The sequence below is a fragment of the Amblyomma maculatum genome, chromosome 9 (assembly GCF_055883805.1).
Source record: "Amblyomma maculatum isolate TAMU_Amacu chromosome 9, ASM5588380v1, whole genome shotgun sequence".
Taxonomy (NCBI): Eukaryota; Metazoa; Arthropoda; class Arachnida; order Ixodida; family Ixodidae; genus Amblyomma; species Amblyomma maculatum.
This window is the reverse complement of record NC_139352.1, coordinates 35,139,581-35,154,068: the sequence shown is the minus strand read 5'-3', so window position 1 is coordinate 35,154,068 and position 14,488 is coordinate 35,139,581. Positions and strand designations below refer to the sequence as shown.

At 44.8% G+C, this 14,488-nt stretch overlaps 1 protein-coding gene across 1 annotated transcript in view; it reads left to right on the top strand.

The window, feature by feature from the left end:
• Positions 1 to 14,488, top strand: part of LOC146178824 (uncharacterized) — a 41,127-nt gene that overhangs the window by 6,325 nt on the left and 20,314 nt on the right. The window contains exons 2-9 of the mRNA XM_084578569.1: positions 459 to 565; positions 4,259 to 4,490; positions 6,621 to 6,757; positions 9,960 to 9,998; positions 10,384 to 10,422; positions 10,496 to 10,534; positions 11,587 to 11,625; positions 13,424 to 13,471. Coding sequence (XP_084434695.1) covers positions 485 to 565; positions 4,259 to 4,490; positions 6,621 to 6,757; positions 9,960 to 9,998; positions 10,384 to 10,422; positions 10,496 to 10,534; positions 11,587 to 11,625; positions 13,424 to 13,471 — 654 coding nt within the window. The 5' untranslated portion in view covers positions 459 to 484. The remainder of the gene's footprint in view (positions 1 to 458; positions 566 to 4,258; positions 4,491 to 6,620; positions 6,758 to 9,959; positions 9,999 to 10,383; positions 10,423 to 10,495; positions 10,535 to 11,586; positions 11,626 to 13,423; positions 13,472 to 14,488) is intronic.

The window sequence follows — 14,488 nt, the reverse complement described above, 5'->3', positions numbered from 1 at the left end:
ATGACAAAGATGGCCACTATGACGAATACGTTTTGGACTGTGCATAGTACCCTCGACCATGCTAAGCATAATGCACGAAGAATCCTACATAATCGTCCAGATTGAGAAAGACACATACTTCATCACAAAGAAGGGAGCACGGGAAGCGTTTGCTACCGCCAGACAACAAGAGCATCTTCATGAGCTACCTGATTTCAGCGAGAAGCAGCCACATGCCACAGGGGAAATCAAAATCATGGACGCTTTGTTATATTGCATCTTTTGTACAGTCGAGCCGGAGTGCACTACAGTTAGCATTTTACTCAACCGTGTTAATGCTCATAGGTGATTATTTGCAGCACAGCCATGCATTAGTTGAGAGAGAGAAAAAAGGATTTTTAATTGCGCAAACTTAGCTTTATTTGTATGGCAGCCATTTTTTTTCCTGTGTTCGTGATATAATTTTTCATTCTTTTCAGCCACCCAAGTTGGGCCAGTTCAAAGAATGGCAGAGGAGCACACGCCATTGCAGGACAGTACTACACACTCTGAAGCTGAATCCTCCGATGGGCATCCAGCTGTGGAGGTAAGTATACATGTGCACATGAAGCTAGCATTGTGATCTGTTGCTGTAGTGTTGTTGTGAGTGATGCAAACAAAGTTTATGGAGGTGCATGACCGGGTAATAAGGAATGTGTATGGGCTACTGATGACTCTTGTAATGGTATACAGCTGCGACATGAAAAGCTTACATATTGTCTAAGATTTGGATACAAAGGTAGACTGACAGTGTGCAGTGAATTCAGCCTTTATCAAATTCCGCAGTGGCTTTGATGGCTAGCTGCTAAACCTAACGACGAGAGATCAAATCTCAGCTACTGCGGCCACAGTTCCATGCAGGCTGAATGCAAAAATGACCACGGGCTGTGCAATTCAGCACCTGCTAAGGAACACAAAGTGGCGAAAACTAATGTGAGGTGTTCTAGTGCGGCATCCAATCATAGCCTAAATCCAGCTTTGAAACACTAAATTCAAATGCCTTCTTTTTATTCATTGCAGGCATTGTATTGTAGAAGCTTTTAAGTGGATGCTGATGGGCAGGCATTCAATGATGTTCTTTTTTTTCTCTCCTATGAACATGGGTCAGGAAGAATATTGAGTATTACCCGAAGTTTGTGCTATCAGAAAAACACCCCTGCAGATTTACTATCTCAATAATGCATTTGACTGCCATACTTGCTCCCTCTTTTTCCGATTTTTGATTTTGTGGCATGAGCTACATGACATTATTTTATCATCTGTAGCACTCCATCTCTCTCTTAGCCCATTCTGATCTGTTCTTTGTTCATTAGCATGGCTACCACCGCTGGGAGTCCTTGTGATTCTGACAGTCAGGGTAGTCAGATGGTCTGCGAGAGAGCAACACGCTTGAATAGCCATGTGTTCCCTGCGGCATTACGGCGAAAGGTCTTGTGGACGGCACTGGTCGTGTCGTGGGCTTCAATGCTTACTCTGGGTGTTGCCAGAAATGGTTCTCTGATAGCTATACTACAAAACAAAAAAAATTTATTTGCTCAAGCATGGAAAACTTATTCTAGCAAATCAGTCTATATAACTAACTGGATTTATTTGTGATCACATGGCATTGCGCAGTAACATCATTGACAATGCGAGATAGTGCTCAGTGCTCTCGGGTTTGATCGCAGCTCCCAAGCTTGCACTTGCACTAACAGCTCGTTAATTCGAACTTAACGGACTAAAATAACAAGTGCAAATTATTGAATGGCCTAGAAAAAAGTGACAAGAATCACCTGCAGTGTAAATTTATTTGCCGGAAAACATTTTAACGGTCTCCTGCTTTTTATGCAAGAACAGCTCAGCAGTGACAATTTTTTGCATTCCCATAAATACTTTATAGCGTCTTATGCTGTGCGGAGTGTCAAAGCAGAATGGCTGGAAGATAATAAGGGCCTCCCCGGCATCCTTTACGGTGTGACTCAGTGCAGTGGTGCCCCTCGCAAGCAGTTAGTGTCATGTGTGAGGTTTTTCTGCGTACTGCGCTGAACGGCACTTGATGAGCACACAGTTTCGAAGCAGTGAAAGAATGTGCGAATGCGAATGCAGAAAGCGCCCACTACTATTTATTGATGATCGTCCTAAATGCTATGCAACTGCACTTAGTTAACTGGCTGCCACTGACTGATAGCTACCATTGCCGTGGGCTGGTGCAAATGGCGTGAAGTTCATTAAAATGGAACCAAAAACTAACTAGTCTGCCTGTTATTAGAGGTGAAATCGGCCATATTTCACAAGCTTGCTGTATGATGAACGTCAGAGGTACACTTTCAACTCTGCAACATACAGTTCAGGTTTGAGAAAGGCTATTTTGACAACTTACAGTGCTGATATTACATGGGCACCATAGCCTTACAAAGTCTTTGGCTAGGATGTGCTAACAGTGAGACTTATCTATATTTCCAAGTTAATGGGGCTCAAGTTAACGAGCATTTTGTTGCCACTCTTGGAGTCGCACGAAACAGAGAGCATTCTGCTGTCACGGCTACCAGCCCCTGCCCTCCTATGCTGCCATCTGCCGCGCTGTTGATAACACTGGTTTGGATTTGCCCTTTATTCTTATGGCTTTAACAACTTTTATTTTTTCTCCTTGTTTCGGAAGCGTGTAGCCTCGTAACCATGCCCCACTGTTACATGGGTGTTTTTTTTTGGCCACGTGCTGGAAGCCAGGTGGCCAAGACTCAAATTAAAGGGCTCTTATATACATAGGCTTGTATAGAACTTGGCAGGGCCAATTAGTGCTGTTCACATTATCAAAATTTCGAATGACTGAGGTTCAAATTACGAGCTTTCACTTCATTTGTAATGGCTTGGGAAAGGGCCGAGAACACATCAAATTTTATAGATTGTACAGGATGCACATGGGCCAGGGAATTTTATGGATTTGTATCATTTGTAACAGACCACTGAGATTCTGCTGTATATGAATTTAGTCCGATAACAGGAGTTGACCTTACAGTAGTTTCAAATGTATTGTGTGTGCATTCGTATGCTCCTTTTCCTTGAGATGGCTTGATATTTATGACCACTTCTTGTCGGTAGCATGCTCTCTTTACTGTACATGTCAGAGCATCTTAAAGGATTTGGAATTAAAGGTAGAAGGTTTGCACATCACCTTCCAGCCTTTAGAATGAAGTTTTATTGTGTTACATTCAAATCTTTTGATGCAGTAGCTTCACTGCACAAGGTAATAATAATAATTGGTTCACAGGAAGGGAAAGGCGCAGTATCTGTCACACTTGTTTCTGTGGACACCTAAACCTCGCCATAAAGGAAAGGAGGAAGGTGGGAGGGAAAGTGGAAAGAAAGAGGAGCCATAGTGGAGGGCTACGAAGTAATTTCGACCAACTGCGGATCTTTAAACATGCGCTGATATCACACAGCACATGGACGCCTCTCCATTTCGGCTCCATAAACGCAGCCGCCGTGGTCGGGATTGAACCCGGGTACTCCAGCACAGTAGTCGGGCGTCTTACCACTGCACCACCCCGGCGGGGCAATGAGGTAAAGCCAAGGTCACCATGTGCTTCCGATGACCTACAAATAGCTTTGAAGTTGGAACTTAAGCCACAATCAATTTGCGGAGATATGTTCCCACCAAAGGTCAGAGTCAAGGTCAAAGGTTAACTGGCGTGGGAAGTAGCTTAACGCATGAGGAGCTGCGTGGCGAGACACATGATCGCTGACGTCAGCCTCAAGTATATTAGAGGCGCGCCTTGGTTGGAGCTATCTCTTCACACTTAGTTTAACCGAAGCTAAATCGCAGCCAATTTTTCTCGTACCATGTTGTGTGCATCACTGTTAAAACACGAAGAAGGGGCAAGTGGCATTCCCCTCCCATTACACATTCTCTTGTGGAGCATCGCCTATCACAATAAATATCTGAATTTGTCTTTGCAGTTTATCTGCTACAAGGAACGAAGTCATGCCATGGTTTCATTAGTTCCTTTTCTTTCTTCTTTCCTTAGTGTTGTCATACAACTGCTGTCTATATAAGCCAGTTGAAGACAATGAAAAAGATGTTAGTCAGCGCCCGTGTTTGCGTCCGTCTCTCTGGTTCTGTTTGTGTTGCTACTGCGCTGTAGACTTCTGAATGATGAGCCAACAAGCCAGCCACTATCTATTAATCTACCTCATTAACATATGCTTATCATTTTTGAAGGACTAGTTTTACTGAGTGACTGGCACCATATTATGCTTCCAGGAGTTGTCAGGAAGAGAAGAGAGGGGAAGTGTATCGCTGAAAAAGAGAATCCGCGATTTCCTGAACGAAGAAGGTTCGAGCTCGGATGATGAGCTTCTTTCAAGGCAGGGAAAGATCCTGGAGCGGGAAAGCACCAGGATGCAGCGAAAGAAGATCAAATGTCTCGAAGCTAGAGTGGACGCACTCGAGAGGAAAAACAATCGCCTGGAAAAGCTCCTCGTGAACAAGCTTGGTGAGTTACATTCTTATGGCTCCTTTGTGTGGACGTTAACAGTGTTGATTTATTGTGCACATTTTGTGAAGCTTCTTGTGTGCAATACTAATGTGTTTGTTCTTCACTCTACCCCATCCTGGTGCGAGTTGTTTTGGGCTCCCATCAAGGATACCTCATCGATCCACTTGAAGCTATCCAAAATCGCGCAGCCCATTTCATTCACTCGCTTTATTCATACAAAGTCGGTGTATCATCCTTGAAATCGCATTCTAACTTACGAAGTCTTTCTTGCCATTACCGCACCGCCACCCTATCCCTTTCCACAAGTTCTGTTACTGCTCACTCCGCCAAGAACCGTACATCTGCGCACCTCCGCCACAGATATCTCATCGCACTCGCCTCCCACGTCAAGTCACTCGTCCATGCGCCTGTACCGTAACCTTTTCCTCTTCCTTCTTTCCACGAGCCTCGTCAGACAGGAACGATCTATCCCACTCTGTTGCTGCCATCACCTGCCCATTGTCCTTCAACGCCAACATTGAAATGTGTTATATCACTTGAAAATCTGTGAAATATGTGTAACATTTGATGATTATCTACCCCACCCCTTATGTAATACCCCGAAAGGGGCCTTTAAGGTTAATAAATGAAATGAAACTACACCGTGAATTGCTGCATGAAGTATATCCAGTCTTGCTAGCCAAAGCACCTTGGAATGGAGATAGGTGGCGATAAGAGAAAAAAGGAATAAGTAGGAAGAGAAAATAAAGTAAAACTGTCTCAAAATGAGATGCAAAATGGAGAAAGAAATTTAAAGAAACATGGCTAAACTGGGCCAACAAAAAATTGCAGGGGTTTAAGCATGGCTTGAACCTAGTGATACAAGTGAAAGCTGTGAATATTGCAGCGATAGCGTCTGTGCCATCCCCTTTTCAATCTGTGGTTATTTAATATTTTTTCTTTAAGTTAGGTTTTCGGAAAATGAAAGCGCCTTCTACTTTTTTGTGTGGACATCACACCTATACTGTTTTCATAATTTTTCTTGTATATTGTACATTGATTTAAAAGAAAGGTGCAGTATCTGTCAGACTTGAGGGAAGGGAGGAAGACTTGAGTGAAAGTGGAAAAAGGGAAACGAGAAAAATCAGATAGAGTGAGAGAGGTTCTATAGTGGAGGGTTGTAGAGTTGTAGCAGCTTCCTTCCCACAAGTTCGGAGCTGCAATTAGAACTGTGCCTGACTCTACCATACCATGGCCATGATGCGAAACCACACAGAGAGCACCGCGCACTCGGGGGCTCTCTGCGGCTGCTCAGGGAATAAACAATTTAAACGTACGCACGTCTCATTGTTTCGTCCTGTCTACGGAATCACAGAGTAACTTCAGCTGCCTGGAGGCCTTTAACATATGCTGGCATTGCATAACGCAAGGCTGCCTCCCTGTTTGTTAAGGTTTTGGGAAAAGGAAGATGCAGTATATTTTAGGTGGACACCACGGAATGGTGACTGACACCTACACTTAACCAGATCAAGGTCACGCCTCCTTTTTGAAGGTCAACACCTAGTGGGGTCAAGGTCAGGTTTTCATATTTTTCTTGATGCTAGGTTTTGGGGTAAGGAAGTAATCGTGGACACATACACTTAATTAGGTCAAAGTCACACCACCCTTCTGAAGGTCAAGCGGACACATTTTTTGAGGAAGCTACAAAAGAGTAATAAAGCTTCCACCTTAAAAAATTCTGTTTTCACGAAAATCATGGAGGATATGTTACTATGCTCACTGTTTTGTGAAAGATCATTTACTAGCCTAGTTAAACAGTCAGCGTGAGCTGGCAGCTACGTGACAGTGGCTGGCAAAACTGTGGTGCAGCGGGAGATAAATGCCTTGCTACAATGAGAGCAGCAAGCGTCAGCCTAAAGGACTAACCATTAACTTTCAGAACTGTCATCTTGGATTAAGTTTGTGCTAGGAGAGCCGCATTGAAGTGAGAGTGTAGGAAGCGTAAAGCAGCCGCCGTCTCATGCCAATTGTTTAACTAAGTCATTGCCTAACTTAGCTTTTTCTTTTCTGAATGAACCTATGAATCTAGCATCACGGCAACATATGTGATGCTCTACTTCAATGTTTCCATCTTTTCTTTCCTGGCAGCAACATTGATCAGCAAGCTGTCGGAGCGTGGTGAAGCAAACCCTCAAGTGAAAAACACCGTGGCAAGGCCAGCGGCTCTGGATTGCAGGTCATCATACAGGCATAAGACGAGTGTCAGCAGAACTGTCACAGACAAAGTAATTATGACTAGCTTTCACTTACCTGTCACTGTGGATTAGTAGCTGGGGCATTCAGCTGCTGGTCTCAAGGCAAACAAGGCTGCAGTCGCAATTTCACAGAGGTAAAATGTGTTGTGGCAGTGTTTTATAGTGCATGTTAAAGAACTCCATGCTTCATTTCAAACATCAGCTGCAACACTGAAGGCGGCTGCAACACAGTCCCGTTTTTCGTGCAGTTTTACTCGTTCACTTATTATGAACCAACTATATAAACCAACTAGCCCATCAGAGTGTATGACATCCTGCAGTTGCTGGCTTTATTGTTATTTTTTTTTGTCCCAAGCGCATTTATTTTCACGTGCGCTCTTTCGTTCGACCTATGAGAGTATAAAACGCCTCTTTAGCAATGAATGACGGCATGTGGAGGCAGTTTACAGTGGCTTTCCAGAAAAAGTGATGTTTGCCGAAGCGAACAGCAACATGGCTGCTCTCTCAGCGACAGTTCGGCGGTTTGGCGTATGGTGCCACGGACAAGATGAGCAGTTCGCATGCAGCCTTTCAAGGAATGCTGCGTAAGTAGCACACTTAATGGAACTAGATGACACTCTCTGGGAGGTAGCGAGCACAGCACCACAGAGTCGTCTTCCAACGACGCTGCTGGAAGTTTGGAGAGAGATCATAGCTCCGGTGATGCAGGGACACAGCCAATGTAAATATATGCGCTTCTCGACTTTCTTTGCTTGTTTTAGTTATTTTGTTTCACTTCAAGGTAAGTGGGTCGACCTATAATATGGTTTATACGGTAGCACCAATGGCTGACAGGCATATGCCCTGCTAGACTTCATTTAAAAGTCTGGCGCCCTCAGCTAACCCACCCACTTCCCCTCTAGGCCTTAGTTCATCATTGTTAATAAGGTTTTATTAATGGATGCATAAATAATGAGTGAGTGAGTGAATGGAATGAATGGCATGGGACCGCCACATGATCGAACCATCGCCTCGTCATGCCACGCACCCCTGCCCCTGCCATGACTCCAGCCATCCCAAGCACGCTGCACTCTGCAAGTTCGTTGACTCCTTCGTGCAGGATGGCAATGTAGCAGAGAAAGCAGTTTCACTTGTGACAAAAATCAAGACATTAAGGATGGTTAAGAGCAAATGCAGAAAGCTGACTTTGTCCCGAACATTGTTGCTGTACCGCGCATGTTGACAGTCTAGAATGCAAAACAGAAAATAGAAGTGTCAATATATGACACATAAGGACGCTATGAAGAATGATCGGCAGCCTATTAGCCTCATCACCGTGTCAACTGCAGCTTCCCAGTGTTGCATTTGAGTTGCATTTGGCGCCCGAACTGACCGACCAAGAAATTGTCAAACAGCTGATTCCTGCAGATGGTGCAAGTATTGACGATGACAGAACCATAAAGAGCAGAGTGAGCTCTAAACAGTGCTGAAGCCGGCAACATGGCCAAGATTATACTGTTCTTTAAATAAATCTGTTTGTGTGCGGGGGCAGTATCAATGCTTAGGTGTTCATTTTTGCTCTCCAGCATGGAATGAAAGGCGAGGTTTCATGTTTATACCAAGCTTTTAATTTGACAATGGGGTGTTTTTGCACCTTTTTGCTGTTGATGTAGAGTACATTTTGCTTAGGCTCATTTGCAGGATTGTTTGCAGAAATTTGTGCGTGTACTTTCAAAAAGAAATATCAGAGTTAAGAACAAATTTTCATGTCCAATACAGTCGAACCCGGTTATATCGAACCCGGATATATCGAACTTTGGTTATATCGTACTCACGAAATATCCCCTTGAAAATCCCATGTAAAAGTATAGGAAAGCCGCGTCATATATCGAACTCAATTTCACCGGTCGTTCGATATATCGAACTTCGCGCCACGCACTGGAAAGTGTGCCTTCCCCAAAGACGATCGTATCACCCTTGGCCGTTTGCCGCGTGACGTTTTCAAGCCACGCGTGGAAGGAATGAGAGGGGACAATTCGGCGACGGCTGGTCTGGGCAGCGCCGCGCCCATTCGCCAAAGGCGCGCGCATCTGCAGTTGTCGTTTCCCGAGCGCCAGCACATGACGTTTGCAAGCCATGTGCATGGGTGTGCCCATTCTTTTGCCAAGCTATCTCTCTCCTTCAGCACGCGCAACGCATGCGCCAAGCCAGCTCAGCCCGTTTTCAGACATCGGACGCTTTATCCAGCGTGTGTTGCGAACCCTCTGCGTGCGGCGGCTGACGTGGCTACGGCGTCTGCAGATATTGAGAAGCTCTCTCTCTCTCTTTTTTTTTTTTTTTGCGAGTCATCCTTTTTTATCGTTGTGCTGTACGCGCGGCGTAGCGTAAGATATGGCAGCTGCAGACGTTTAGAAGCGGCAGGTTTTTTTTCTTTTTTTTTTTGTGGGGATGTTTATTATTATTTCTTTTTATCGTTTATCTTTGCATGTATGAATCAGCGAAAGCACGCGGTCAGCTGCTGCGATCATAACGCCCGCCCCAAGCGCGGCTTGATAAATCGAACCAGGCTTGTGCAATCGAGCCATCACGGGCACTCTGCCAAGTTCGCTCCCCGCCACCGCAGGAGCTATCAAAAGATAAACGCGCGCCCTGACATTATCGCCGCGCAGCATCTTGGCACGCTGCCAATGAGCTGTGGATGAGACGACCGAAACGGACTGACGCGCCATCGACATGCAAGCGAAAATGCTCGCGATTTCTGCCGCCGCGGCGACACAGAAACCTTGTTTTGAGCTGCCGCGGTGCTCGAGCGGCTAGAGGGACGTAGTTCCTACAAAGTTTGAAAATTTTCGCTCTGTCGCTGCCGCTCGTCGCTGAGATCGCTCAGTCGCTTGCATATGAGCGAGCTGTCCTTAGCGCTTTTTTTTTTTTTTTTTTTTTTTCAGGTGCAAAAGTGGAGGGTGGGTTCATTATGCGAGTGGGTTGATTACGCGGCAAATACGGTATCGTTTTTGCGCATCGTAAGTGCCGTCACAAGCCGATTTCTGTATATCGAGTTATCGATATATCGAACTATTTCGCGATCCCCTTCGAGTTCGATATATCCGGGTTCGACTGTACTAGTTTATTATAACGAAATTCAACTGTGGACAGTTTTTCGTACAAAACCAAAGCTAAATGGGGAAGAAATTATCTTGAAATTAGTTTAGTAGACTCTGTGTCTGATAACACGAATCATTATGTCTCATTTTAGGAGCCAAGCAAGAGTGCTCCTCCCGAGGTTGATGGCCAGGTAGGCATGTGTTTGCGAAAGTAGACTCTGTGTCTGATAACACGAATCATCATGTCTCATTTTAGGAGCCAAGCAAGAGTGCTCCTCCCGAGGTTGATGGCCAGGTAGGCATGTGTTTGCGAAAGTAGACTCTGTATCTGATAACACGAATCATCATGTCTCATTTTAGGAGCCAAGCAAGAGTGCTCCTCCCGAGGCTGATGGCCAGGTAGGCATGTGTTTGCGAAATTAGTTTAGTAGACTCTGTGTCTGATAACACGGATCATCATGTCTCATTTTAGGAGCCAAGCAAGAGTGCTCCTCCCGAGGTTGATGGCCAGGTAGGCATGTGTTTGCGAAAGTAGACTCTGTATCTGATAACACGAATCATCATGTCTCATTTTAGGAGCCAAGCAAGAGTGCTCCTCCCGAGGCTGATGGCCAGGTAGGCATGTGTTTGCGAAATTAGTTTAGTAGACTCTGTGTCTGATAACACGGATCATCATGTCTCATTTTAGGAGCCAAGCAAGAGTGCTCCTTCCGAGGTTGATGGCCAGGTAGGCATGTGTTTGCATCACCTGCTTCTGCTATCGGCGACACTTGCTCTTTGAGCCCTATAAGGGTGCATCGAGAGATACCTGTACAGTATCTACAGGTAGATCTACAGGTACAGATTTTTTTTAGGTGCCACAAGTTCCTGCTTGTGCACAAAGCACTTGCCAATGAGTAATGATTCATGCTGTCCAAGGTGTCACACCCCTGCCCTGCCATCATTCCAGCCATCCCAAGCACGCTGCACTCTACAAGTTTGTTGACTCAATCGTGTAGGATGGTAATGTAGAAGGAGAAAGCAGTTTCACTTGTGACAAAAATCAAGAAAATAATGATGGTCGAGTGCAAATGCAGAAAGTTGACTTTGTCACGAACTGTTATGCCGAGCATGCTGACAGTCTAGAATGCAAGACAGAAGATGAAAGTGCCGATATAAGACATGTAAAGACACTGTGAAGAACGATTGGAAGCCTGTCAGCCTTGTCACCGCTTCAACTCCGGCTTCACATTGTTGACTTGTTTGTGGTGGCATGGCGCCTGAACTGACCCACCGAGAAATCGTCTAACAGCTGATTGCTGCAGATGATGCAAGTAATAACGATGACAGAACCATAAAGAGAAGAGTGACCTGTAAACAATGCGGAAGCCGCGAGCGTTGCCAAGATTGGACTGTTTCTTAAATAAATCTGTGTGCGGGGGCAATAATGGTACTTGGGTGTTCTTTTTTGCTGTCCAGTGTGGAAAGAGAGGCAGGATATCATGTTTATACAAAGCTTTTAGCTTGAAAATTGCGTGTTTTCGCACCTCTTCTTTGTCGACGTGGAGCACATTTTGCTTAAGCTTAATAGCAGACTAGTTTGTAGGAGTTTGTGCATGTACTTTTGAAAGGATTACCAGGCTAACGAACAATTTTTTTTCACCCAATACTAGTTTGTTATAACGAGGTTCGACTGGACACAGTTTTTCATACAAACCCAAAGCTAGTTGGGGAAGAAATTTTGAAATCAGTTTAGTGGATTCGGTGTCTGATAACATGAATCGTCATTTCTCGTTTTAGGAGCCAAGCAAAATTGCTCCTACTCAGGATGATGGCGAGGTAGGCATGCATCTGCATCACTTGCTTCAGGCAACATTTACTTTTTGGTCTTTATAAGAGAGCATTGAAAGATACTCTCACAGTGTCTGCATGTACGTCGACAGTTCTCGAAGGTTTGCTTTGGGTTGTTCTGCCACCTAAGCTACGGAATGGTTGGAAACGAGTGCTAACTGTTTGCCTTGCCAACTGACTGCGGACAGTGTGGACTGCTGGAATCGGCCACACCGCGAGAGGAGACTGGGGCCTTTTGGAACTTTCAGCATGATGTAAAGAGGGGAGGGCAAATTTTAGTAACAGCCCTTGGTCTCTAGCTCAGTCACTAGGGAGTAATCTGCTGCTGAAATACAACTTGTCTCTCATTACTGTTTTCTGTTAATGTTTCTTGAAAAAGACATATATCAGTCTCCACCGTAGTGAATTCAGTCCTTGTCGACTGCTTTTCGATGCAGGCTTTCACAAAGCGCCCACGTGCTGTGCAATGTCAGTGCACGTTAAACAACCACAGGTGGTCAAAATTTACAGAGCCCTCCACTACGGCGTCGCTAACATAACTCGGTTTAGGATAATAAACCCCTTAGGCCAAACTTAAGCTAAACCGATATTCGATCAATGCCATTCCCACTTCGAGTTATTGATCAATTTGCTTTCGCCCTACCATCTGACCTGCAGACCGTTATGCCCCGGGGCGGCACAGTGGTTACGGTGCTTGACTACTGTTCCCAAGAATGCGGGATCGAATCCCGGCCTTGGCGGCCGCTTTTGGATTGAGGTGAAAAGCATGGCGCCCATGTGCTGTGCGATGTCAGTGCACATTAAAGAACCTCAGGTGGCCGCAATTTCCAGAGTCCTCCACTACAGCGTTTCTCATAGCTTGAGTCACTTTGGGACGTTAAACCCCACAAACCAAACCAGATCGTTCAATCCCTGGATCAGGACGAATTTTCCTTTAAATGCAAAGTTTCTGAGAAAGCTGTCTAGCTTTCGTTTGTAGCCGTATGGCTGCGCTTGGGTGGATGCCAATAAGCAATTACTCCCTTATTACAAATCTACTCCACCTTGGGGGATTCCCCTAAATATTTGACCAACACCATTCCCACTTCGAGTTATAGATCAATTCGCTCTCGCCCTACCATTTGATCTGCTGACCGTCCTGACTAACTCAGTCGGTAGAGCCCCGGGAAGGCGGTGGTGCCGGGTTCGATTCCCGGATCAGGACGAAGTTTCTGAGAAAGCTGTATAGTTTTCTTTGTAGCTGTATGGCTGCGCTTGGATGGATGTCAGTGAGGAATTACTCCCTTATTTAAATCAAACCATAATGAATGCAGCAAGAAAGACTGGTAAGCTGCCTGCAGGAAAATACCTTGCTAACACCAGGAGCATCTGCAGGCTGGTTGTAATAGTCTGCCTCAATTAATCACCATGGCATTTTCTTGAAGTGTACAGTCTGCATACCATAACACAAAGGCACGAGAGAAACGGGTACTTTTGGGACTGTAGTGAAACGGCAGTGCCAACAAATGGGGCAATCATTTTGTTACAGTGAAAGCCAATGCTCTGGCAGCGCAAGGCCACCTGGCATTGCTGTGGTTGTCTGCTGTACTGGTGCGGGATCAGTTGCTTGCTTCTTTTCTCAGTTTGCTCCGCACAGGCTGAATTTAGCACAGGCTGCTTTGGAACAGCCACCTGCTACTACAGTGCGCTTCATTAAACAGAGCTGAAGCTGGTTGGGGAAAAACCTGTTTGTAAAATGGTTCCATGGCACCCAGTGTCTGACTGTATGAATCATTTCTCATTTTAGGAGCAAAACAGGACCCCTGTGCCTGATCTCCCCGAGGTGGATGGGCTGGTAGGTGCACCTTCAAATTGCTTGCCTTCTCGTTAGGGGGTGTCAAGATTTGTAAAAGTGCAACCAAAATTTCTTTAGTTGTTTGTGGGTAGTGCAATGTAGTACTAGGCAATGAAGCCTACGTCATAAAAAAGAAAGGCACGACATGCAATATTGCACCATTGATTATCACTGGCAAGAAGAAAAAAAAATTGGATATCTTGGAAACTTGTGACCGCAGAAAGTGACAACAGGGACTTTTCTTCCCTTTCCCTTTGTTCCTGTTTTTCAGGGCAAGTTAAATTACTCCGGAGCCCTAGGAACCTCTCTTTCTCTTTCCACTTTCACTCCCACCTTCCTCCCTTCCCTTACTGTAAGGTTCAGGTGTCCACAGAGCAAGTATGACAGATACTGCATCTTTCCTTTCCTGTGAATCAATTATTATTATTATTATTGTTATTATTCTTGTTGTTATTTTTCTCTTCTGATTTCCGTTGTCCTTTGGTTTTTCTTGTGAAATTTTTTGTTTTTCCTCCTGTGGATTCCTTTGCTTTTCTTCTGGTTTCACTTCAGGGTGTTCTTTTTCTTCGGGTTATATATTGTTCGATGCAACAGAACCTTCAGTATTTAGTTAGCACTGTGTGTGCAGGCCTTTTGATGTTGGTTGAGATGAGATTTTAGTGCGGCGTTTTTGTTCAAATCATGTACCAAGTGTCCTCGCACACGGACTTTCCGTGGTGTAACTAGAGCTCACATTTCTTAGTCTGCAGTAACGTTATTCACATCACATGCGGCATTACCAGTTTACATTTATTCTATAATTGTGACTCTCTAATGTGCTGTCTTATTTCTGCTTCATTTTATTGCAAATTTGACGAAAAGGAATTTCATATCTTCACACTGGCTATGTAGTACAGAGTGTGTGGAAGTGCGTGCTCACTTTCTGAACTTCAATATACACAGTGGCAGCACTTGGAAAGCATAGCTAGTGTTTCCTGAATTCTAGACCAGGAGAGCTGTCATACTGTAAACACCTGT